The 27,224-nt window shown below is 40.5% G+C and overlaps 1 protein-coding gene across 1 annotated transcript in view; it reads right to left on the bottom strand.

Annotated features, from left to right (window-relative positions):
- Positions 1 to 27,224, bottom strand: part of TRPM6 (transient receptor potential cation channel subfamily M member 6) — a 97,977-nt gene that overhangs the window by 47,259 nt on the left and 23,494 nt on the right. Inside the window, exons 10-21 of the mRNA XM_048504184.1 lie at positions 26,114 to 26,186; positions 25,899 to 25,999; positions 25,567 to 25,701; positions 24,091 to 24,144; positions 20,125 to 20,265; positions 16,163 to 16,282; positions 13,104 to 13,384; positions 10,871 to 11,099; positions 7,887 to 8,051; positions 6,354 to 6,497; positions 4,516 to 4,644; positions 333 to 588 (exon numbers count right to left, since the gene is read on the bottom strand). Of these exons, the coding sequence (XP_048360141.1) occupies positions 333 to 588; positions 4,516 to 4,644; positions 6,354 to 6,497; positions 7,887 to 8,051; positions 10,871 to 11,099; positions 13,104 to 13,384; positions 16,163 to 16,282; positions 20,125 to 20,265; positions 24,091 to 24,144; positions 25,567 to 25,701; positions 25,899 to 25,999; positions 26,114 to 26,186 (1,828 nt within the window). The remainder of the gene's footprint in view (positions 1 to 332; positions 589 to 4,515; positions 4,645 to 6,353; positions 6,498 to 7,886; positions 8,052 to 10,870; positions 11,100 to 13,103; positions 13,385 to 16,162; positions 16,283 to 20,124; positions 20,266 to 24,090; positions 24,145 to 25,566; positions 25,702 to 25,898; positions 26,000 to 26,113; positions 26,187 to 27,224) is intronic.

The following is a 27,224-nucleotide window of genomic DNA, read 5'->3' as shown; positions in this document are numbered from 1 at the left end:
TTTAATAAACTTGATTGGACAACTCAGAAAAGCAACTAAAAGTGTTGTTAAGGGAATTTAGTCACATGTCCCTAGTTAAGTCAGTCCGATTAGGACTAGAACCAAAAGAATCCATCATGAACATTTGGCACAGTGCAAACAAACAAATATAAAAGGAGTAGTACAACATTTGTGTTGTTTCTCTAAGGAAAGTAGTTTTTAAAGTAGTATCAATGTGCAAATGTCATTCCAGAAGCAGCAAACAACTTTAAAAATACTCCAGACGGAGGAGGAGGACTACTTTTTCCCACTTCCCTTGAGGTAAACGCCAATGTTAATTCCCAGCCAAACACTTACCATTTTTCCAATCATTGTTAGATATGGTCCTGCATGCTGGTTCACAGCAAAGAAATCAAGTAGTCGGACAAACCAAAATATTATGTCCAAACAGTAGATTAACCTTCCAGCGGTTTGAAATGGAGGATCAGCCCAGCGCAAACCAAAACCAGTCATAAACAAGATGATTGCAACAGAATCTGTAAAGTTCCAGTACTCAAAAATCCAGACTTTCACCTTTTGGCTGAATTTTCCTGGTTCAGAAATAAATACCTAAAGGCAGGGAAGGAAATCACTTACATTTTCAAATCACTAACGTGAGCAACATTAAGTATTTTTTGTAGAAATATCTTGAGATCACAAGGGCCATCAAATCCAACCCCCTGCATTGCAGGAACGCACAATCAAAGCACTCACAACATATGCTCATCCAGTCTCTGTTTAAAAACCTCCAAAGAAGGAGACTCCACCACTCTCCGAGGCAGTGAATTCCACTGTCGAACAGCCCTGATGGTCAGGAAGTTCTTCCTAACGTATGGTGGAATCTCTTTTCCTTCACCTTGAATCCATTACTCCGTGTCCTAGTCTCTGAGGCAGCAGAAAACAAGCTTGCTTCCTCTTCGACATGACATCCCTTAAAATATTTGGCTGTCATGTCTTACATGAGTCTCTTTTGTTACACCCTGCACCACCAGATTTCTGATGGGTATTTAATCGGACCTAATGGATGAACTCTTCTTTGCATCTGAGGAAGTAAACTCTGGCTGTTTCTGCATGGGCAGAAAACAGTGCCCTAGGGACAGTAAAAACACCATCCCTGGGGCGCTGTTTGCACAGCTGCTGCTGCTGCAGCACAGCTGCACCATGCTTGCTCCCCTCAAGTGGCATGAAAATGCTGCTTTCAAAACTCACTCAATGAGCAAGTTTTTTGAAAAGCAGCGTCTTCCACTTGATGCTGAGCAAATGCCATCAGGTGGAAGGTGGCGTTTTCCCCACGCTACTTTTTTCCTGCTCTTACCTCCTCTCGGCTGCCATCACTGTAGAGAAGCCAGGGACATGCCTCCCAGCCTCTGTCCCTGGAGGGGTTGCCATGGCTACGAGGCATGTCCCCTGCAGAGAGCAGGAAAAAAGCAGCGGGCTCCGTGCAAAGGCGGCCTTACAGGCCGCTGGGACACGGGGCCATTTGCAGAGCGGCGTGCAAACGGCCCCGGGGGGATGCATCGACTGCAACTTTGTCAGTGCACCTCCGCTTGCTCGCCCATGCAGAAAGGGCCTCTGTCATGAAAACTCATAGTAAAATAAATGTTGCTACTGGCTAGTGCTAAAACATGCTACTGGACTCCTAATTAATCTTACTATAGACATAACTTTATTAATGTTTGACCCTTTCATTAGTAACTTTTTAAAGCCCTCATTTAAACATTCCAGTGTCAACTGTTAATTTCTCCCATGAAAGTGTGATTCAAGTGTCTCAACAAATTAAGATCTTTCTCTGCCTAGAAACAACTCTCTTCCTTGTGTCTAGGTAAAGGCTATTTTTTGTCCTAAAGCTGCCAAGCTGCCAAGATCAACTTCCCTATGAAAGGGACCAAAACAAATGGACTCTTAGAACAATATAAATGTTCATCTTTTCCAGGTACAGAAACTTTAACCTAACGTTGTTAAAAATAAAACAAGTATAATGTTAACAAAACAAAAATAAGAGAACTTCTTTAGGATTAATCTAAACTTCCATATGCAAAGAGTCTGTGATTTATGCTGATTTGCCACTTGATTACCAGTCTACTCCTATCCTGAGCTCTGGCCCACGGGATCAGCTACTCAGCATGGGATGATATGGAAGATGGAGAGATATAGACAAGCTCATTTCACAAGAGTTTGCATTTCTTCAGATCCAACTCAGTTTTACATGAGAACAAGCATTAAAAGGAACTTCAAGTATACATAAATGTATTAAATGTCTTTCTTTGGAAATATTTGATGATTATTTGACAATATTTGATGGGCCAACTCATAGAATCTTTTTAAAAAACATATCCTAATCCTACATTCTTTTGATAAAAAATTTCAGAGCACAGTCCTAAGAAAGTCCACTCAGAATCTTCCTCATGTATATTAAACTGGGTTTACTCTCAGGAAAAAGTTCTAGTGTTGAGCTTTAACTCTAATAGCACAGCAAGAGACAAGTGATATCAAGACAACGGGGGTTTTCAGGAGATTTCCCAGTGGAGGAGCAGGGAAATTAGTGGATTTTGGGGTTCAAAAACAGGAAAGTATTTGACTCACTTTTCCACAAAATGCTAACAATATAACAAAACAATATCCAAGTGTCAGCCTCTGTTAAATTTTGAATTGCATCATTCACTCATTTCTCAATGGCTCTAAATTCAGCAAATTGCTACAGTTCCTACAAAACTGTGTTCATGCTTTTGGTTTGAATTATTTCAATAAAGAGACCATAGGGTACAATCGGTAGGCCTGTGGGATTAAAAATATAAACTAGAGTTTTGGTCAATGGAAAGAAAAGGTTGTAACCTTTGATAAACCTTGTATAAGCCCCAGGAGGCATGGAAAAAAACGAACAAGCCAGCTGGTTGGTTTAATAAATGCCTTAATAAATTAGTTGTACTTAGGTACAAAGAGAAGAGAACAAATTCTTCTTTTGCCAAGGGCATGCCAATCCTGAAAAGGAAGTTTTGGAAATTGAGAAGTGGAAAATGACAGATTATTTCTTCAATAAGAAGGTGCCCTAAAGGGCTTTTTCAGCTTTGTTGAAACAAATGTGCAAAGTGCAATCTTTGGAAAGTCATAAGATTCTTAACATACAGCATGCATCAGAGCTTAACTACACCCTGCAAAGATCAAACTGATAGGTATCAAATGAAAGAATGGTTTTAAAAGCATGACCTGCAAACCTGAAACAATCTTGTATAAGTAAGTGTATGTCTATTGAGTCCCACTGAATAGTATGGGGCTACTCTTATGCATAACAATGTTTAGAGGAATAAAGTCCTAAGGTCATATCAATTAACTGATAAAATCTAAAAGAAAAGCTGTCTTCAGAGTGGTACATAACAAACTTTGCAGAAATTCCTCAAGAAGGTAAAAGATACAATATCCTGCAAAACTTTTATTTAGTAAACCAAAACCAATACTTAAATTAAGCAGTATCTTCATAAAATTATGTTAAATTGGATAAACCAACAGAAAAACTAGATTACAGCTTGATCATCTCTCCTGTACCCATCCCACAGAGAAAGAAAATTGTATTACTGGTGCTGAACTGGGTCTAGTTCAAGTGTTTCCTTAAGAACAAAGTCAAATTTTGCTCTTTTGCATGGCAGAAGTTTCTCATCTTAATGCAAAAGAGCTTGGTGGCTACCCTGTGAAGGACTTGCTAAATGATAAAGAAAGATCTGGTGAATAAGCAATGAAAGCAGTGGTTGCTTCCACTAGAACCAGAACCAGAACGTCCACTCTAATTTTATGCCACTTTTCATATTTAAGTTCAAATGGCACATAAGATAAATAATCTGTGAAGTGCTTCAAAAAGCAAAACAAAACCCAACACTCCCTTTCAGTATAATCAAGATGAAAGCCTTTCAGCCAGCATTCTAAATAATCTCTCTATATAAAAATCTAACAGTGTGTTTGTCCCTGATGGTCTCCCTCAGAAGCTGCTGGACGGATCGCCCCCAAATTTTCACATGACATCCCTCCCTGTTGCTGGCAGGTACTTGGACCTTCAAATCGCCAAAAGTCCATACCTGAGCCAGGTAAAATGTCTTTTTCCTGGCCCACCAGGCCATGAAGCTGCCTCTGTTTAACTGTCACCCTTACAATGTTCGTGCAGTCTGTCTGTCTGTGGCCTGAGGGCTTAGAATGTTCTTGCAGATGGGCAGAGATGAGCAGTAGAAACAGTAAATAGGTAATACTGTTAGGTAATACGAGTGGAAGTGAAACACATACACACTTGGCCGTGTGAGACATCAGATGGGATTCCCCCCCTCACACGCAGGTAACTTTCACTCTCTGTGCCTCACCCACTGCTACCACACAACATAGTATTTATTTATGAATTCTGGCTTAGGGTGATTGATTCAGGGTAATTTTCTTTCTCCCCATGAAGATATATCAATATTCATAATTCCTTCAACAGACATGGACAACAGCAAAAACAGAATGCAATTAAGAACCTACCTCTCTGACTTTCTCAATGGTGGTGGTGAAAATATAGATGATGACAAGCCATTCCTGAAAGCTGGGTGTCGAGTCCATCTTCACCAAGACAGTATAAGTGAACAGCATGAGGAATGCTAAATAGGCCATCTACAGGACACACAATACACATACTGAGTAAACAGACAGTTGTGATGCCTCCTCCCCTCAAAAAAACCACTTGTGGAATGAATAAAAGGCGGTAACAGGCAAGGCAGGAGCTCCTATGGCAACTTACATGATCATCAAGAACAGGAAAATATATTTATGTAACAGAGGCAATCTTAGGGACTCTGGGGCTCTGACTAAAAGTCCAGGATAGGCCCACAGAATCTCCACAACTGCACCCCCCTACCAAACCCAGGGCCAAGTACCCCCCTACCAAACCCAGGGCCAAGTAAAGGGGTGGGAGCTGTCGGTGCTGGAAACTAGCTGCCCGAGCCCCACATGGAACCTGTTCTTCTTTCCCTTCCTTGGGGAGGCAGGGATATGGGTGATCAGGGCCTCCACAGAGAAGGCCCCAGGGCACCTGCCCTTTTACTCATTGGCTAAGACCACCCCTGTTCTGCAATTATGGAAACTGATATAGGCAAGATGCATAAATTTCAGCGTCACACATTACAGCTTTTCAAATGATCACACATAGAAGAGGTGAAAAGATATTACATGAATCAGCCCTGCAAAGACAAACAGAAAAAATACTAAATGTTATATATTCAATATACTGGTATTATGAGGGCAATTCAGCAGTTCTAGATATGTTTATGTTGCTAGTCACTAGAACAAATAGAACAAATCCAGTATAAATGAATAGTTTCTTAGTCTTCCTAGAGCAAAACTTTCAAGCATCTGAAGTCAAACATAACAGCATCTCTCAAAACCAAGAAGAATATCATCCAAGTAATGTTCAAATAAAATGGAGTTGGAACTAATGCGCTGAACTGATCCATATTGATCACTCCCTTCAAACTGCAGCTCTACCCCAAAAGCTGCTCCTGAAAATTAGCCTTTGGGAACAAATTGGGATGTGGCAAAGGCAGCTACCGGCAACAAGGGGAACTGGTGAAAATGGCTCCCTTTCTTCCAGGAGCTGAAGCCTCCACTCGCAAAATGCAGCTTCATCTCCTTTTTTTCCTATCATAAATGCAAAAGGCGCATGTGAATTACCACGAGGCGGAGTTGCTGATCGGGGTGGTGGATTGGAATGAGCCCAGCTGATCGGGGTGGGGGATTTGCCCGTCCACCTCACCCTACTTTTATATGTTAATGCATGCTGTTATGTCATAGCCTAGTTCGCGGCGGTTTGGCGCATGGGTATTGATCTGGAAGGGCAAGGGGAAGGGGGCTAGGGAGCCGCGCCTTCCCCTTGGGAACGGCAACAGCGACAAGAGGCGACCGCCCTGTCGAACCAGGCCGAAAGGGGGAACATCTCTGGCTAGGAGCTGCCACCCGGCAGAGCCCCACAGTAGATCGAAGCTCGGGACCGGGCACCCGCCCTGCTGAACTGTAGCATGTACCCACATGACCAGATCTGGACCCATGCTTAGCCTCACGCTTCTGCTCAATAAAATGGCTATGGCCAATTTATTACCCCAGCAATGGTGTGATGTGTATGATTATAGAGGGGCCTTGACAAGAAGTGATCCACCCTCAGGCAGCAACTGTCTTCTTTTTTAAAAAATGTAGGCAGATTTTTAAAGAAATTGCTTAAAACGCCAGAATTAATTTTTGTTGGTGTGTTACACTTTGCCAACAGTGAATTAATTTTTGTACTGATTGCAATTTGAATAAATATGTCCACAATACAAACAGCAACTGACCGTGTGAAACCAGAACTTGACAATTGGGGCATTGTAGAACTCGTACACTTTCCTAGTTCCAGGAAGGCTTCCTTGTTCGTTGTTGATGGCAAAAGATTGCTTTTCATCTTCCTTTTCCTTTCCTCTCTCTAAATCATTACCATTCTTTATAAAGAAATACAAAACAAGTATCCAGCTACATGAGCAACATTTGTCATCCAATTTACATTCCTAAGCTGAAGGAAGAGATATCAAGGCGGCCACTATAATACATTTAAAAAATGAATAAATATTATTTTGATCTACAAAACAGGACCAGCATTAAGTTTTAAACTGTAAATATAGAGGGTCATTCTGAAGTCATTGTTCTAAACTTGAGCTCAAGACATGGGGCGAATATGGACAATCAGTTTACCCAGTGGGAAATGCTGAAAAATGGGAAATGTTGGAAAGTCTGTTCACAACTTAAATGTGAACTGAAATGCTGCAATGTAGACCACCCTGGCCGGTTTGATAGTAATCTAGGGTTTCTGCTTCAGTCATAGTTGCTTGTTGCTATGGTGTGAATATGTTGCTGCATCATTTCATCCCCATTTTCAGGTATTTTGCTTAGTGAATTAGATAGCTGGACATGAGGTTAAAACATGCCTGTACTGCACATAATTTAAATTCTCCTCACATATTCCGCTAAAGTGTTCTGATGGTCAATTTTAAAAGTTCCTCTATGCGCACCATTTTTGAAAAATGAAGAGGAAGGAGAATTCCCAAAAAAGATCACCTGATACATTCAAATAAACTTTTTAGCATCCTCAGAATAAAAAGTGTCCCAATTCTCATTACAGACAAGGGGACTTTATGTTATACTCATTTTTTAAATTTTTAAGATGAGTGACAACTCAAAACTGAAAACATCAAACTAATAAAATCAAATCCAGCAACAATCAGCAGCAAGATTACTCAAGAAGTAAAGGCTTGCAAATCAGGAGCAGAGTACTCTCTCAGGACCCTGCTTTTGAGTTCACTCAGCGTATGCAAAACAACATCTATTCATTAGTTAGAAGATACAGGGATGGGAGTAACTGGTTTCAGGGCAAGGGAAATTCTGCAGTCTACAATTCTAACTAACAGAATGAACAAGCTGGAACACCACTGCATGAGACTAAACACATGCAGATATCAGAGGGAGAAACGGAATATTCCATGATATACCCCATAACCCATGGTGGACAAGCTGGGCTTGGCTTGGACCCTGGTGGTATCAATGTAGATAATAGGTGTTTGCTCACCTGTTGTCAGCATTGCTACAGCCTGGGTTTGAGCTGAGTTAACCCATAGGGTTGCCAAACACAGCAATTTGGCTCAGCTTACTCCAAAGCTGTTTTACCATCTCAGCTTGCTCCACCCTCTTTAGACATAAAGGGCACTGAAAGTTGACAGATCTCTAATAGCTTATCACAGATGCAGAATCTGGCCTTTGTATCTACAACATTTTAAAACAGACTAGTAATTAAATCCTTGCACCTATCCACGTTTAGTAAAATCCAAGTCTAGAACCATACTAACCATTGAGAGGTCTTCTTTTCCACTGGAGATACTAGGATCCCCATGGTACCATGTGAACTGATGGAAATCTTGTGACTGAGGCACATGAGACATTTCAGCTTTGCTTTTAAATTCCAGCATCAAAATAGTGGGAGGTAAAAGAATACTCAGAATCACCTTCAAGAAGAAATATGTATCATTTAGTATTCCAACTTACCCTTCATCTAGAAATTGTCACAGCAAACACATTAGCTAAACTTTTCCTATGGATTCTGACAGCACAAATACAATATCTTTTGGACATTATAAACACCGTTATGGGGGAGAACTTTGCGCAGCTCTCTTCCCCAAATTGAGGTCAGCCCATTATATTCTTCTCAACCAGGGGGTTTCAAAAATCATTAAACCAATGGGTTTTTTTCCGCCAACATGGGTTGAAGACAATTCCTGCCTGTGGAGCTAATGCCAGCAGGCAGGAAACACTTTATTTCTCCTGCCCAAACCTTTCATTTTAGTTTCTGCCACTCGGCCTACCATTCTGTGCACTGCAGGAGATTTTCCAAGGAAAAATCCCCATGGAGGTTTCTTCTGCTTATCTATGTATCATGCCACAGAGTCCACTCTCCCAAACTGCCATTTTTTCCCAAAGGAACAGATCTCTGTATTTTGGCAATCAGTTGTAATTCCAGAGATCTCCAGGCACCACCTGAATGTGGAGCCTGCAAGTGGGGCCTGCAATTCTACAGGAATTTCAGATGATCTCCAGACTACAGAAATCACTTTTTCTGGAGAAAATACCACTCCTACATTCCTGCTGGGTGACCTTGGGCTAGTCACAGTTCTCTCTGAACTCTCACAGCTTCATTTACCTCACAAGGTGTCTGTTACGGGGAGAGGAAAAGAATGGAATTTGTAAGTCCCTTTGAATCACCCCACAAGAGATAAAGGAGGGGTTTAAATCCAATCTCTCCTTCATTCTTTCCAGGCACCACTCCAAAATCTCCAGGAATTTATCAAACTGTAATTTGCAATTCTACTCCCTTGCTTCCATTTTATCAACAGACTCATGGATGGATCCATTCCACTGTATCTGTGTTACTTCTGCCTCTCCCCATGCACTTTTCTGATGCAGAGAACCACATTTAGAATTGGTTTTGGCTTGCATTCATTTTACAATTTCAGATAGAAAAATTCAAAGAGCATTTAATGCTACTACAACTTTTTTCTCTGTTAAATCTGAGGAAAGATTGTGGAAGGGGTGGGGTGGGGGGAACCAGCATTAGTCAGAAAACATCCAGAAAACAACACCTAAATTTGATACGGTTCCTGGAAACAATTTTTTGAAGTGGGGAATGATTGAAAACTTATGATTACAATGCGAGAACAAGATAGCAAAAAGCAATAGCCATTGTTAGAAAGTTATGATGATGTAGTCATGCATAAGAAATGTTTAAATTGTGTTTTAAATCTCTGTTTGTTTTGGCACAAAGAATGAGGATGCTGCTGGTTTACAGAAATGCAAGGTATATGAAATCTCTTGTAAGAAACCTTCACAAGGTACAATTTGTTTCTAATGACTCATCCACTTCGTTCCTCCCTAAATAATCTTGGTCCGTCTGTTGTGATGAAAAATCTACATGCATTTTTCCTCTTTTAACCAGAGAGATGGTCAAATAACAACAAAGAAATGGCAATACTCACATTTTAATGCAAGAACCTGAAAAAGAATGCCTGCATATAGATGCCTCCATATAATTTCCACCCTCCTCATCCAGTGAACCCAGCCCTTGCAATCCCATGCTGCCTTGCGCTCAGTGCTCCTGATCTCCACCCTCTGGTTCAACAGATTAACAGTCTAATCCAGGTGGGGAGGGGGGCAGTTTGGCAGCACCTGGGGATGATGACACTGTGGCACAGCCATGTTGCATCCAAGGGAGTTCCGATTGTTCAGCAAGCAGTGGGCAGGGGAAGGTAATACAGTACCTACTTTCTAAACCTTAACATACCTGCTTTTTAAATGTTTGGCTATCTTTGGCTATGGTGTAAACCATCCCATTTCACTATTTGTGTTTTGGTTGGGTCTTAGGGCCAAGAGGACAAGAGATCAATAAGCATGTGCAGTTGGTAAGCTTGCTTACATATTGCCAACTACAAGGGCCTCACCCTCCTCAGTTGATCTGGCCTGCAGTAGGAGAAGAAAGGCCCACAGCTCAATTGAAGAAATTTGTTTATTTTTTTACAGGTGGGCCCAATAAGAGAGAAAAGTATATAAGAATTTCCCCAATCTAACAGAAAGGTGTATTCATTTGTTAATTATGTTATGCTCCTGAATTGATCTGGCCTGTAGTAGGATAAGGAAGCCAACAGCTCAATTGAAAGAATTGCTTATTTTTTACAGGCCCAAGTGGAAGAAAGGCCTTCAGTAGCTGAACCCTATGCAGAATAACAGATGGGATAAAGAAGCCCTGCATTGTTAATTGTTGGACTTTCTTGCTTTTCTTTATTTACTGGGTAATGTTAGTAGTTATAACTATTTAGAGTGCTTTTCCTAAAAGGCACTGAAAATTTTGTATAATTGAGTTGTGTTTAAATTCCAATTTCCAAAACCCTTAATGGCATAAGAAAAACAATAAATTGCAATAATCTGTAAAATGACATAAGATCAGATAAAATTTGTATTTAAAACAATATTAGTTAATTCAATCTTCCATTAAAATATAAAATTGTTCCACTACATTAAAATTAAGGGTCTGTAACCATTGGCTCTGGGCTGTTATTTGGCTTTGTCATGGAGATTTTCAAAGCTTCCGTGAAGAACTTGGCCACATTGTGTTTAAATTAAAGGTTTGTTAATTTGTTCAAATAATTTCATATTTGTTTGTCAAGGCACAGGGTGCTGTCATTATATTAACTTTTTTATTTTCTTAGGTCTCCAATGGAGATTGATGTGGCCAAGGATAAGCAGGTTACAATAGCATTCCTGAAAGATGATTTACCTTAAGCCAGGAGTTCTTCCTCATCTTCAAGCGCCCCATCCACATGTCGGTCAAGAGCATCTGTGTGCATGTATGGGATACAAAAGGCAGTAAACCTGCTGACACAGCCAGCTTCAGGCATGTTGAGTTACTCCAGTTCTTCAGTTGATATGTCAGCAGCTTCATGGCCATCCGTTCATTCTGTTTGAATGCATTATCCAGCACATCGAGAGCAAGCTGCCCAAACTCACTATGAAAATTAAAAGAAAGGGGGAAAAACACTGCAAATTTTAAAATACTGACAGAACAAAAATAACCAAGGCAGATTATATACCTTGGTCTAATACAAATAATTTTCACTCATTCCAATTAATGTATCTGGTTAGACTTGACAATTTTCAGGAACTTTAAAAATCAAGAGTCATTCCATCTTAGCCTCTTTCTCTACACTTCAAGCACTCAGCTTCTGTCCTGTTCCACCATTTGAGTGACCTCATAGCAGAACTGTGCCACTTATAATGCAGCAGAACTATACCACTCATAGCAGAACTATGCCACTTACAATGCAACTTGTAACTTAGACTGATACAATGGCAAAAAGAATGAGGATGACTGATATACCAATATTATAATGCTTTAGGACAGAGGTCTGCAAACTTGGCTCACTGGCCAATATGGCCAGTGCTGATGGGAATTGTAGTTCATGAACATCTGGAGAGCCAAGTTTGCAGACCCCTGCTTTAGGATGTCTTCCATTGCTGGTCAAACTACACAATGAAACGGTTCTGGTCACTGAAATCCCTATCTGCAGTCAGAGAACTTCAGCTGATGGAGCCCATGACACATGTGGTACTTCAAAACTTAAGACTATGAGGAAAATAATAATTTCTGAGACCTTCTACCTAGCTACCTCTTAAAAAGAACCAGGAAGTGGAAGTTGTAACCAACCATGGTAAATAAAAGGGAAGAAAGAATATAGACAAATTAGTTTTTCCTATAGATGGGTCACTGATAGAGTTGCTTAGAGGGTCTAATGCACCCTGAAAAGGATGCAATATCCTTTTTGAAAATGAATTTGTATTGGCCACTAAAGATATCATACTTTTACAACCCTATGAAGATAGTTTCAGGTGGGTATCTATATTGGTCTGCAATAGTAGCTTAAGACTCAAGTCCAGGAGCACCTTAAAGACCAACAAGATCTCCAGGTATAAACTTTCAAGAGTCAAAGTTGTGATGAAGGGAGCTTTGACTCTCCAAAGCTTATACACTGAAAATCTTAGTGGTCTTTAAGGTGCTACTAGATTCAGATCTTGCACTTTTATAACTCTGTTTAAAGTCACTGAGGTTTTTTTCTGTGCTGTGTGTGACAAATACTGCCATATGAAGGAGTATAGAAGTTAAGAAAATAGCTGAGAGGATCTTGGCAGTAGAAATTTTTTTTGCCTATGAGCTGTATATGAATGTAGAACTAATGCACTTGGCTGTTTAATTACACAAACTATTTCAAATAATATATATATATTTAAAATAGTACATTTAATTTATTAATAAATTGGCAGTGATTTTATAATAGTTGGTAAAGAGTACTGTTATCAATAAAGCCATGTATATTTTAATAGGATATACAAGAAATTACCTTTTATAAGATTCAAAACTTTTCACCGAATTATGAGCCCATAGAGAAGTGTCTCATTTAGGCTGAAATTGATAATATTTTGAATTTTGTTAAGATTTTATTTCTAAGAATTTATTTACTGTTTTACTGATTTCTGTTTTAATTTATTATAATAGTATATGTACACCACCTTGATCGTAAGATAATAAATATTGCTTTTTCAATATTGGATAGTTTTCTTCTCATTAAGTTGGAGCCATGAAAAGCCACTGATTGTTTCCATTTTGCCCTGACCTGGATGACCCAGGGATCTCATTAGAGCTCAAGCAACAGGGTCAGCTACCAAGGAAGTCCAGGATTGCAATGTGGAGTCAGGTAATGGCAAACTATCCCTAAATATATCTTGCCTTGAAAACCCTACAAGAGAGGCCATAAATTGGTTGCAACATGGCAGCAATTTCCAATCATCATTTCCATTTCAGAAAAGCCCAATCACTTATGAATTTGCTTGAACCAAATAGTTTCCTTCAGTTCTCAGAGCACATACACTTACACAATTCTTGTTTGAGAGGAAAATTTCTAACCATTCAAAACACTGTAGATCTTTATTAACTCAAATGAAGGCAAAGCCCCTACTTTGAATATTTCTTCAGCTCTTCCGAAGTATCATCCTCCATATTACTTTGTTTGGCTTCATGGGCCATGGCCCTGTAGAGTTTGCAAGCCACCACAGCCTTGACCATAGCTTCTTTTCCATGCTGCCAAAAGAACATTGCCATCTTCAGCCTTTTCATCAATACTGCCCAAACCAAAAGATCATTATATGGGTATATAAAGCCAGCTGATTCCTGATCATCTGAAAAAGTAAATTCATCTTTCAGCTTCTTCCTAGATTTATGAAGAGCAGATGATTTTTCCTGCAAGTTAAGAAACATCTATATGAGCTATCAAAAATAGTCTAAATCCTAACTCAGTCAAGTTTAGTTGAAGTCTCACCCTAAGTAATAATAATATACATTAACTAGCTATAATGTATAGTGATTTAGGTAGTTCCATATGAAAGACAAAACAATAAAATAATTTACAACTTACAAAACAATAAAACAATTTACAGCTTATAATTTACAATAAAATAATTCACAACAACTTAGCTATTGGCTTCCGATATCAAATTGAAGTCTTCTGGTGAAATCTAATAGCTGTCAAAGCAAACTTTCTACATTTTTGTTTCCAGAAAACAACTTTCTATGGAATCAACTGAAATCTGAGTTGTGTAAGAACACTTCCCTGAGTTTAATGCAATCTACTGACAATTGGATGTTCACAGGATAAATAAATGTAGGGCCATTGTAAATGGAATACTTATCTCGAACCTGTTCTTTGTGCAGAGAACTGCTGCGACAGACATTTGCCCCCACTGTGCACCAAACACGTTGTGCATAATTGACTGTATTAAATTACAACTTCTCACACGCAGTAGTTCAGTCTGCTACAGACGGTCACTTCTGAGAAGGCAGTTCACTACTGAATTTTCTGGAGAATGCAGGGCCATCCCAGATGAACAATAAACACTTCGATAGCTTAGCTGCATTAATCAGAATGCACATTTTCCTTTACAAATGACAGAATAGGCCAATGGACATGACAAGTCAAAGGAGATTTCTAAGTAAAGAACCTGTACCTACAAAGGGTAGATTACTGAACCATGATCTTCAGAAAGATAGAAATCCACAAATAAATCACAACATTTCCCATTATTCCAGTCTATTCTGGGATATACACCAGAGCAATAAAAATCCTATAGAAACATTCAATAAAAAACAAAAGACCTCCATTCTGAATTTCTTCTTCAGAAATCTGCTGATCATCCTCAGGTCCAGAATAAGACTAATTTTAAAAAATGTTCTTGAAATACTGACAAAGCTCTTGACTCCAATCCTCTCTTTCCTGAAACTGGAGAAGTTCAAAGGAGAAATTAAAGAGAAGGGGGTATCTATTAGCCTTTTAATTCCAATGGGGAAGTTAAAAGGCTGATAGAAGGCTAACAGAGTGCTTCCTGTGAGGGAAGATTATCCCATGGGGAAAGATAATGTGCAGTTTCCCCACTCTCCAGGATCCCCCCTATGCCGTGCGCTGCTCTCAGCGCGCAGCATCCCTGGCACGCGCCCGGGCGTCCCCACGAGGCGCCGTTTACAAGAGTGCCAGGGATGCCACGTGCTGAGGGGGTGCGAGAGCAGCAGTGTTGGGGCAGCTGTGCTGTCGCTGCCCCTGTCATGGGGAGTGCCAGGGGACCCCACGCTACTTGAGGAGAGTAGCGCGGTGCTTAAGGTAAGTGGGGAAAGGCCCTTAGTTAATCATCAGCAAACATTGTAAGCCACTGGACAAAGGAGAAATACAAGTGTTTTCTTTCTATTGTTCAAGGAGAGGGCAATGAGCTTATACTCTAATTCAACTGAGAATGGCTTGCTGGTTTTCAAAGCTTACACATATAAATGTGTCAGTCAAAACAATAGGCAAAAGCATCTTCTAAACCATCTTCAACATGGTCAGGAAACACATGGTCAGGAAAAACATGGTCAGGAAACCATCTTCAACATGGTCAGGAAATACAAAAATCCCCTTGAGATAGTAACACCTTAGTGAACTAGCCCTAAGGCAGAATAGCCGGGTCCAGAAGAATAATCAGGTGTCTGGCCTGAGCAACAGTTCCAGAGGAGACCTCTCCAGTCCCTTTCCTGCCTACTTACAATCAAATCATGAAGGACGAAATGAATTAATCAGTCTGCCCACTTCGGCCTTCAAAAGGATTTCCTCTTCTTTTCTCCCTGTTTTCTTTGTTCTGCTTTTACTCTGTTTTTCCTCCCTCCCTCCCTCCCTTGTCTCTTTTTCTCTCTTTCTTTGTCATTACTTTAAAAGATGCTTTGTAAGCTGGCAGTTCTCAAGCAACTTTAGAGCAAAAGGTTCAGTCCCCTCCACTCACCTCTCCTTCCAGCACTGCTCTGAAGGGCTGGAGGGTCACGCCCACGCTGCCCTCCTACCCCTGGAGGTTGAAGGGTACCATAGGTGCGTCCCTCCAGAGAAGCTGCCATCTCCCCTCTGCCATCCTTGCAGTCACCATTCCCCTCTGCCCCACGGAGCAGGCGGCTACCTGCTCCGTCAGGCACAGCGGGTTTCCCTGCCCAGCGCCACTGCCTCAGTGCAAGAAGCAGTGGCACCGGGCCGGCCACAGCCGCCATACCCCCTCTGCCCCATGGAGCAGGCGGGCAGAGGGGGTTTCCTGCAGCGCAAGAGGCACTGGTATCAGGCAGGCTGCAGACACCATCCCCCCTCTGCCCCACAGAGCAGGCAGAGGGGGTTTCCCTGACCAGTGCCCATGCCTCCCGCAACGCAAGAGGCAGTGGCATTGGGCAGGCTGCAGCCGCCACCCCCCCCCTCTGCCCCACGGAGCAGGTGGCTGCCTGCTCTGTCAAACACAGGGGGTTTCCCTGTCTGGCGCCTCCGCCTCCCAGCCCTGGAAGGAAAGGTGAATGGAAGGGCCGAACTGGAGGCGGCTCCATGTGGAGACACCTGTCCAGCCCAGTAGATCTCCGGGCCATGGAAAACGAGTCCAAATGGCTCTTTGGGTGGTAAAGGTTGCCGACCCCTGGTCTACTGATTTCCTAAGAAATTCATGCATAAGCAAATAATCACATTACTTTGTATTTATAAGGCTGTGCTGTTCTGATAAACTGGGAATGTGAGGTATTTTCAGCAGATCCACTTCTGTTTCCCACATGGTGAAGGGAGAGGCTCGGTGCCAAGCTTGAGACAACTCCCTGGTTCCAAAGATGCACCATGAAACAAAGAGAAAAAGACAAATCAGAGAGCTGAATTACATGTTTGTAATATCTTTTTTACTAGACACACACACAAAAAATCACATTTAGAGAATAATTTCCCATTGAAACATTAAAATTTTATTAGTACTTAAACAGCTTTACATCACATAGAACATGAAAAAGAATCACAGAAAAACAAAGTACATTTTCTACAAGAACTCAGTTTCCTCTGCACTGAGTATTAACTAAAAAAGATACATTACTAGTTGTTCTTCAACAACACATATCAAATTGGTTTTTTAGAGTTACTACTGATAGACATCACACTTTTCCTTACTGGATCTTATTTTAACAATCCTTCAAAATCGCTAATTATTTGTCATAGTTAACATGAAAATAAATAACTTTTTCCTATTGTAATGTTCATCTTCATTTTCCTGTTTTGTTATTCTTTAAGATGCAGAATAAGTGCCCCATGGTGCAGAGTGGTAAACTGCAATAGTGCAGTCAAAGCTCTGCTCATGACCTGAATTTGATCCCGACAGAAGTCAGTTTCAGGTAGCAGGTTCAAGGTTGACTCAGCCTTCCATTATTCTAAGGTTGATAAAATGAGTACCCAGCTTGCTGGGGGTAAAGTGTAAAAGACTGGGGGAAATGTTCTTGCTTTCACAGTTTCTCTTTGTTTTTCCCCACACTGTTAAAAAAGTAACAGTGATTCTGAATTCATTTGCTTTTTTAGTAATGGAATATATTGGTACTGGGGGGGGGGGGGGATTTTAGCCAACTACTTTTCTCCAAGACAAAAATATTTGTTTGGGAATTCAGAATACCCAACATTAGTTATCAATAGTCATCTGCCAGTAGAATTGTGTATTCATTTCAAAATGAATGAAAAACAGAACTGGAAATGTTCCACTTGTTTTCATTCGTTTTGAAAAAAACAACATATAGGAATAAAAAAAGTAATGAACCAATTGCACATGTAGGAAATATTTCCAGCAGTAACTTCTCTATCATTCATCTAATTTGGATAAAACTCTTAGAGATTATGACCCATTCTAATTTTTTTTTTAAAATGTAGAGAAAGGATCCCAGTTTTATTGACAATTAATTTAAAGTATAATGCTTTTTTTAAAAAATGGAAACTTTAGCATTCATAAAGCTATATATGCAACTACTAGGAAATTTAGGAAAATGTAAACAGAAAACATTCTATTAGTCATCAAAGAATACAGGAAGTAGCCAATGAAATATCAAAGTACCCCTGACATATCTCGTCACTAAAACAAATAGTTTTGGAATGTCTGGTCAGAGTAAACAAAAAAAGAGTTAGGACACATCAAGATGGATGTAACAGATACAGAGAAAATAATTGATTAATAAATTATCAAAATGAGTTTTTCTTTATTTTTCTATATGTCATCACTTTAAACTGCCTGGGACCCTTCTTCATATCTATTTCAAATTTGGCAGGTAGGAAAATGATTACAATGCTAAAAATTATCCAAATTGGATAGAAAAAAAGATGTACAATGCTTCCCACTGAAACCAATGGAAAATCAACAAAAATAGAAATGAATACAAACACAGGTGAAATAAAATTGATATTTTAGAAAAAAAATGGATCAAAATGCACAGCCTATCTTCCAGCAGTAATTTAAGAGACTGCTGCTGGTCAACCACAAACTAACAGTGGTAGGGACACATCAAACAGTAAGGTAGAGGAAAACTGCACAGGGTCCCCTTGTAACGTCATCTAATACAGGGAAAATTTCTGGCCATGCAGTAGCCTCACAGATCAAATGTAAAACTGCACATAAAAGCAATATTGTGCCCATTATTCTAGGAATTATTGCATTTAAATATAGTACTGATTCTCATAATTCTATTTACTGTATATACTCATGTAAAGTCGAATTTTTCAGCACATTTTAATGCTGAAAAAGCTCCTCTCGACTTATATGCGGGTCATTAAAAAATTGTGTTTTTACTTTGCGGGCCAGCAGGGGGCGCAGTTTTTATGCTAGAGGTACCCTCAGACAACTCTCCTGATGATACCAGCCAAGTTTGGTAAAGTTTGGTTCAGGGGGTCCACAGTTATGGACCCCCAAAGGAGGTGCCCCCATTCCCCATTGTTTTCAATGGGAGCTATTAGTAGATGGGGCTACCCTTTTGAGGGTCCATAACTTTGGACCCTCTGAACCAAACTTCACCAAACATGGCTGGTCTCATCAGGAGAGTCTCTTTATGATACCAGCCAGGTTTGGTGAAGTTTGGGTCAGGGGATCCAAAGTTATTGACCCCCAAAGGGGATGCCCTATCCCCCATTGTTTACAATGGAAGCTAATAGTAGATTTTTCATTTCTGATAATATTCCTCTTAAAATCTAAGTTGGGTTACATTTGGACATACAGATGATGATGAGGAATCCAGTTTTGAAGGATTTTAACTCTTGTGTTTTAGCTTGGTTGCTGGTTGAGCTAAGGTTTTTGTACTTTTAAAGTTATTGTTGATACTATATTGTTCTTGTTGACCCTCTTTTCCACTTACAGAGCCAGTTTACTGTTTTTCTTTGAAATAAATATTCAAAAACATTTAACCTACTGATGCCTCAATTGATGCTGCATTTCCCACCCTCGACTTATACGCGAGTCAATAAGTTTTCCCAGTTTTTTGTGGTAAAATTAGGTGCCTCGACTTATATGCAGGTCGACTTATACACGAGTATATCTCTATATGAAAACAGTTGTTAAATTTGCAAGTAATTTCTCAGGTTTATATTTTTACTGTTCGTATACGGTGTTAAACATGGAATTGCTGAAAAGTGCCTCATGAACCTAAAATACTAGTAGATTTAGTTGTGAACTACATCTCATTTCCTCAGATATAGCCCTCATTGCATTAGATAAAATGCAGCCGCAACACACCGCAGCCTGCTGTTGCTCCCTGGGAAAGGGCAAGCACTGGCCCCCTCGGCGTGGTTTGCCCATTTGCAGGCAAACGGCTCTGTTTCCCGGCCCGGAGCATGCGTGTGGGCCGGGATGCAAGTGCCCAAATCTCGCAGTTGCATCCCATTATCGCAAGATGCGACCATGGCATCATCAGTCAGGGCCAGGCCAGGCACCTATAAAAGGCAGCACCTCAATGCCCGGGCCCTCTTTGTCCACCAGAGCTCGTCATGGCAGCCCACCCACCCGGTCCCTCATTTATAGAATTGTTAATGCATGTTGATCTTTTCATAGCCTGCTACGGATTATGCATGGGGGAATGATCTGTTTGGCAGGGAAGGCTGTGTGCTGAGCCTGTTTGTTTCCTCCTTAAGAGGTCAGGGGTGGAGCAAGTTGGTGATGGGAATGCCCAACGGGGGCTATAAAGGCTTGCGCTCCAAGCAGCAAATTGAGGAAGGGACCCAGCCTTTTGCCCAGCTGGATTCTCTTTCCCTAATTTTTGCTACTGTAGTCATTTCCTCCAGCAAGCGGGCTTGAGGAATTTGGTTTCACTGGGGGACAGCACTCAGGCTGCCCAGTTGCTCGGATCACCCCTTCCATGCTGTGCTTTCTGCTTCCTGTGCTTCTATGTCAATAAATTTCAGGCAATAGCCAAAATTATTTTACCCACAAAAAGGTTGTTGTGTGTGTTTCTGGGTTCAGGGCAGTGTGGATGGATACCTTCATCGGGGGGCAAAGTGGCCTCTGGCTCACAAATTGTTTTTTTTAATACACCTGTTAGACATTATGGTTTAATGCAACTCTTTTTTCAGTTTTGGTATAACCAGCAACAAAGTATTAATGCTGGAACACTTTCTCTAGGTTCTCACTGGCAAAAATGACCGAGTTTACCTTATGTTTCCGGTGAAGGCTATTGTACAGAACTCTGAAATGCTTTTTTGTGTAGCTGCTTTGATAAGCTCCCGCAAGCAAATATTCTATTACCAGCCCAATATCTATCAGTGATATTTTATAGTTTGCAGGAAGAGTACTCTGTAATAAAAACATTCAAATGTTACATAGCATGTTTATAGTAAACACTTCATGTTCATTATTTCTGTAATCTTTACAATAACCCAGTAAGGTAGCTTTATCATCGCTTTTGCAGATGGGGATTTAAGGTGAAGAGCAGTGACTTTTCAACTCTACATTACATCTTAGTATTTTATATTGTCAACTTAGCTTCCACCATATTTTTCAGCCCACACTGCTTTTACATCAGTAGAGATAGACAGATACCATACTGGACCCTAATAATAATATTATCAGAATGGAAAGTCCCTGACTTCCCAATCCAACTGCAGTCCAATAATCTCTCCTGGAAACGCTAGTCCTGGTAGGAGATCCCAAGGAACAGCAGGAGAGACCAATCAGAAACTACAGAAAGTGGGAAATTAGCAACTATCACCCCCTCGGCAATTGTATCCTTTTGAAAAGAGTGATGCTCAGATGCTCTGAAAGAAGTAGTCATGAGACTAATCCTGAAGAATTGCTTATGAGTTTGATGCTCCCCCATGGGCGGCCACCCTCCCCCACTTAAGTCTCTTTTCTGCAGCCAATAGCTTTTGCCCTTAACAAAAATGTCTACAGTAATAGCCAAGTAAAACCTTAAATAGCTTCCACCCTTAAAAAGAATGGCTGCAGTAATGGCAACGAGATAGGTCTGAAAATTGTAGAGGTAGGTTTTAAAAGAAAATATGACCTTCTACTTTCAGTTATTTAGAGGCAAATTCTGCCTCATAAGGGAGGGGGCTGGGCTTGAAAACTGGCGAAAGGGCTGGGAATGGGATGGAGCCAAGGGGTGGTGGTGGAGTGGGGAAGAGATTTAGCACTTTAAAACTGCATTATGCAAACAGCACACAAGCAGCAATTTATAAAGTTTAGAGATTAAAAATCTGAAGTTTACAAATTAATCTCATAGATGCTAGAATGCATTCAGCCATGAACAATTGAACCTGCAACGTTTTAATTAGTTTTTTATATTATGCTATTAAATGGAGTTGCATAACCCATTTAGTTAAAACAATTATGCTGGTACATATATGTGATTTTACAATATTGTGTCTCTTAAAGTAAATTAATAGATAACTAAGGAGTACAAGTCATATATTGTTCCAACCTCCAGGTGGTGGCTGGAGATCTCCTGGAATTGCAACTGATTTCCAAGCACACAGATCAGTTCACCAGGAGAAAATGGCAACTTTATATGGTAGATTCTGCATGGTATAGGTGTGGGGAAAGGTAATATGGATCCCTCAAGAGAAAGTGACAGTTAGTCTATTTTCAGGTAATTTACAAAATATTTCAGCTGATCTGGTGCAAAAAAATCGCTGGGGGTGATTTGTGAAAGATTTACATGTTTAATACCCACTTGGAGCTGTTTCTCAGGTTAACAACCTACCTCATAGGGTTGGTGTGATGACAAAATTAGGAGAGAGAGTTGGTGGGCAGAAGCCCATGTAGTGGAAATTATCTATTAAAGTGGAAATTAACTTGTATTGCCGAAGGCTTTCACGGCTGGATTCAACTGGTTGTGGTGGGTTTTCCAGGCTGTGTGGCCGTGGTCTGGTGGATCTTGTTCCTAACGTTTCGCCTGCATTTGTGGCTGGCATCTTCAGAGGTGTATCACAGAGGGAAGTCTGTTACACACTGTGTCCAGTGAGAAGGGAATGTTATATTTAAAAAATTTAGACTCCTGCCGCAGCACTGCCCACCCAGCTCTAGAATGCCCCGCCCCCAGAATGCCCAGGCCATGCCGCCACCGCATCACACCCCACCCGGCCCCGTTGGCCCCACCACCATCGGAACCTGTTGTTAAAATTTTTGAATCCCACCACTGGAAGAGCATCCATGAAAACCTGAGCAAGGCTGTTAACGATAGGATGTTTTGAAGGACATTAATTCATATGTTTTATTTAATATGCTATTATGTTTTATTTAATATGCTTTCAGGGTAACATTAGCTTTATTTTCTTATATTATGAGCCACTTTGAAAAAATATTCATTGTAAACCCAGAATAAAATCATATATGACCTAAATAGAATAATTGTGACAATAACAGCAGATTACTATGCGGGTATAAAATCAGCTATTACATAGATAGTGTCACAATGAAACACTATCTAGTGTCACAATGAAACACTGACTATACTGTGTTCCACAGAAAGATGACAGTACAGTCAGTTGAGATGCAACAGTTGAGAAAATTGTATGATTCCGCATTAGAATATAGTCTCCAACGAATATGAGAATTATTCATTTTGTGCTCTGTCTTGTCAAAGCCATTATTTTGTGCATTACTGAACAGTGAATTGATAAAAGACAATTTATAGTTCACTGAACAACTATCACCAATACTTGCCTTTTGTAAACTGCATCATACTTTTTCTTGGCAAAATGGCTAACGGAGTGGGAGCGGGCATGTGTGCTTCTGAAGAGAACTGTCCTAACTGTTATTTTAAATCCAATCACAATGGGCAGACAATTTGAAGTCAGACCCAGCAACTTGTCCTGAATGTGTATTCAGGCATTCAGGAAAATCAGCCAAGTGGAAATGTAGATGAAGCTGTTGTGGACAATTCCGCAATCAGCAACAAAGTTGTGAGGGAGGGCAGACAGGTAGGCCCCCTTTCCCAGTACTACTGTGCATCTGTTGTGCGTCTGTCTGGCAGATGCTCTCAGCTAGCAAATGGGATCCGGGTAAGGGAAGCTTGCAGCCAGTTTACAACCAGCTGCTCTTGATCAGCTGGCATGGGCAGGGAGACCAGGTTCATGTTGCATGGCAGGCAGGGACCATATTTGTGAGACTGAGGAAGGTCAGCCAGGAGTAAAGGTGTGTAACTGAGATGAGTGCCACTGTTGTATAATAGTGTATAATTGAACTGAATGCCAAAATGCTGTTTTACTTTCAAACAGGGAGAGGGGAGAGGGAGGCACTAGGACCCAGGCAGAGCATTCTACAATAAAGGAGGTCCAGCATAAAACCCAACTATTATCTTTCTGTGGAACAGAGTATAGCCAACACTACAAAAAAAATCTTCCCAAAATTGTCGCAAGGCATTTTTTATCCAAAATCATTATTACACTGGATGATTGTGCTCCAAATATAATTTCCTCAATGGTGGTAGTACTAATCAAAAAGGGGGCATATGAGGGAGACTCTCAGAAGAGATACTAGATAGTGTTCATGTTTGGTATTGCAGATGTTATGCCTTCTATGCTAATCCTGTTTGAGGTAGTATGATTCATACAGCCCTGATGTGAACTGTACAGCTTTAATAAACAGTGACAGGGAGGTACAACTTTTTCAGCGAACCTAGGTTGAACTCAGGTCGAAGCTGGTAAAGTGGGGAATCATCGAGGAACTGTTCCCTCCGGTCAGCCAATCACAGTTCAGTGTTTTAGGCATGCTCAGAATGAAAGACTCGCGGTGGAGAAAAGGCCGCCCTTTTTAAAAAAATCCTTCTTGTATATGAAACGATGGCCATACATATAAACAGCACACGTTTACACGCTGCTTTTAGCTACATAGAGCACTGATTTGTGGCTATGTTGCCATTATGTAAAAAAAAAGGACGCATGTTCACGTTCCCATGGTAAATCGACAGCCAATCAGGAACAAAGAGCAGAAGAGGCGCTGAGGTGATCCCGCCCTCTGAGCTCAGCTCTGGTGGGACAAACTCGGTTGCTGTGGGGTATAACAATGGAGTCGACCTAGGTCAGTTCCTTTTCAGGGAACCGGGTCGAATCTAGTCAACTCTGCAGTGGGGAATCAACCATCATCTCCTAGCTCTACCTTCTTTGAGATTCAAGTTACCTGTTTCACATCACAAAGGAGATGATGAAGAAGTTGATTTGTTGGTCCTTGTTTCTAAAATGTTAACAGAAAAGAAGACAAAGAATTAAACCAGTGAGTGGAAAAATGGAAAAAAAAGAAGAAATTAGCTTTCTATTTATCCACTGTATCTCAACCATCCATGATAGGCAGGTACTCAGGAGTATTCTTGCATAATGTAGGGATGCAGCTTCACAACAGGCACTGACCTAGATGTACGTTCAGAATCCAACTAGTTTTGTGTGCTGAAAAAGGCTCAAGCTTTGTGAGTCTTGTACTGCCACCCAGTCACAGTTATACAGAAAAAGGTCTTCAATATCAGAAAATACCTTCAGACCAAACATTGCATTTATACAGGTAAAGCAACAAGAACAACTGTTGTCATACTCTCAATTTCAATCATTTCTGTCCCCCTCAAACAAATACTACCGGTAACTGATGTTCTCAATCGTCTGAACACTACAAATGCAAAGCCATTGATCTAGAGTAGAGATTCCCAAAGGGGGAGGGGTCTACCCCCTGGGAGTGGTAGAAACTGCACTACCAGTGCAGGGGGGAGGTGAAGAATTTTGGGGCGATAGGGGGCTGCACAATGGGGAAAAGGTCTTGTCCATTCCATGGGCCTGGGTTGTGGGGAGCCAAGACAAAGAGGCCCATCGATGGTGCTTTGCAGGGCAAGATTTTTTTCCCAATAACATTCTCCTAGCTGTGCAGCCCTGGCTGGAGCAGAAGAACCAAAAGGCAAATTGCCCTGTCACTGCTGCTTTGCAAGGCAACATTTTTTTAAGGAAAAGTAGCAGCAATCTCCTTGCTATGTAGCAGTGGGGAAGGCAGGAGAGGCAGAGCAAAAAGCCAGCAAAGACATCTTTAATACTCAATTTCTGTGTCCCCTTTTCATGCTTCTCTCAAAGAGAGCTTCCTTACCACTACCCTGCACTGTGGGGTCAAAATGTATGTTATTCACTTCCCAACATCTTATTTAGGGTAGGGGTGGCGCTTGACCAGGTGTTGCCCCCGGGAGCCATTTTCTTCCCGTACTCCTCTGAGCATTTCCCTCAGTTCATTTTGTTTGAAGCACAAACTAACAATGCAGTTCTGAAATAGGTCTACTGAAGTCTACTGAAACTATTCTTAGGATTTCACTGTTAGTGTTTTATTTAAGTACAAGGATTCTGAAATTATAGGGAGTTGTAAAAAGAAAACCTATCTTTCAGCAACATGCCTATACACTGAATGGGCATGTTGCTGAAAGAATAAATGCCAAAAATATACTGTACATATCCAAATCCTTTTTTTAAAATGCCCAATATAGCTCTTGGGATGTCACAGGGTGAAGCAAACTTCAATGTGAAAATACAAAAACATGGATACAATCCTACTTCTACACTGGAATAATCACTAACTTGAACAGACTAAATGCAGATTAAGGTTAAAATGATAGAAATTCTAGGCACTCACCGTATTGTACAATTCTTCCAGTCGGGATATAGTAAGAAAACGATGTACGTTCACACCATATTCTATTAGCAATTTCACAAATTCTACACGGTCCATTACCAAAGCATCCAGCATTGCCTGCTCAAGGGAGCCAGCCTTCAAAAGATGGTTGGGAATGGATCAAAATAAGTAATGGAAAAAAATTACTTACTATTTTTGCATTTACTAAAACAAATTTACATCTCTAGTCTGGTAGCTATCCACCAAGATGCTCTTTTTACAAGTAAAGTAAAACAGAAACCAGCACTGTAAACACTAATACACAAAGAATAGCAAATAAATATTATAATTACCTTCCAGTGCTGCCCATAAACCAGTATATGCTTCTTTGCAATGTCCACTCTGTTCCAGGCCAGTGCCAGATTTAGCTGATCTGGAGCAGGCATTCTTGTCCCTTTGAACAAGGACATTTTCTGTAAGATTTTTATGAACATTCTTTTCACACCTGCTTCATAAGAAACACAATATTCCTTTGGAGAAAAATGCAAAACGGATTATATGCACATACCTTTAAAGAGAGCAGTTAGGATTGCCAGATCTATGTCCTGATGCTCTTCTGATTCTGCATCAAATACCATTATCTATCAGAACAATAAATCTAGTTACTGATGGCAAAGAGAAAACCCTTTTCAAGAATGTCCTGGGACTATTCATGTCTACTGTGAAAAAAGGATGGTTAAGATTAAAGTAAAGTTTAAACAGAAGATATACTCAGGAAAATGAAAGCTCTTGTACATTTCACACTTCCTCCTGATCGTTTTTAAGCATTAGTAATAGGTTTAGTTTAATTCTATAAAGGCCACTTTAAACACCAATTAACCCATGTTTTCATCCTTATTAATTTAAAATATTTACATCCTGCACTTTCAACAAAAAGATGTTTGTAGTAGTGAATACCCCTTACTCATTCTGGTGATCCATAAAATAATGTTTGAATTTCTTATCCATATGCCCCATTCCAACTACATGCAGCATCAGAACACCAGTGCTGGACTTCGGAGCATCTGCTGTCCCTGCACAGTACCATTATAAAGGCAGATTGGGGAATAAAGCTCACTCTCTGTACACCAAAAAGGAGTCGTCTTTAAAAAGTTAGAGCCATTTCACATGAGGCCCTCAAAATAAGTCCTCAGATAATGTTCCCTAGAAACAGACTAAAATATACACTAGAGGTAAGGAGCCTAGCTTGCACAAAGTAAGAGGAAAAATTATTTGCCTGCTACTGCAATGAAACTAAAGAGTGGCATGTACACTGAAGGAGTTAAGTAGCAAGATCCAGAATAATGTCCATCCAGGATAAAAGTCCTCTCATCTGCCTTTTAGACCCTTTCTGTAGACTGCATCAACATTTTTGGAAACACTATATGAGCAGCCTGTTCATATCTCATATATCTGGACAGTTCTACCATCCTTTTCCAGAAAAGGGAAATCAAAATGAAAGGCTGTCATACTCCCAAATGGTGTCTTTGCACATTAAGTTGTGGCGGAGATAGTGGATACATCAGTGCCCTTCCACTCCTACTTTCTGCTATCTATTTCCATATAAAATGTTCTCAAGTGATTTTCAAACATGCAGTCATCACACTGCTATAAAAAGCAAAGATAACTACTGATAAACT

The sequence above is a fragment of the Sphaerodactylus townsendi genome, linkage group LG07 (genome assembly GCF_021028975.2).
Source record: "Sphaerodactylus townsendi isolate TG3544 linkage group LG07, MPM_Stown_v2.3, whole genome shotgun sequence".
NCBI lineage: Eukaryota > Metazoa > Chordata > Lepidosauria > Squamata > Sphaerodactylidae > Sphaerodactylus > Sphaerodactylus townsendi.
The sequence above is the reverse complement of the archived record's forward strand: the minus strand, read 5'-3'. Positions and strand labels throughout refer to the sequence as shown.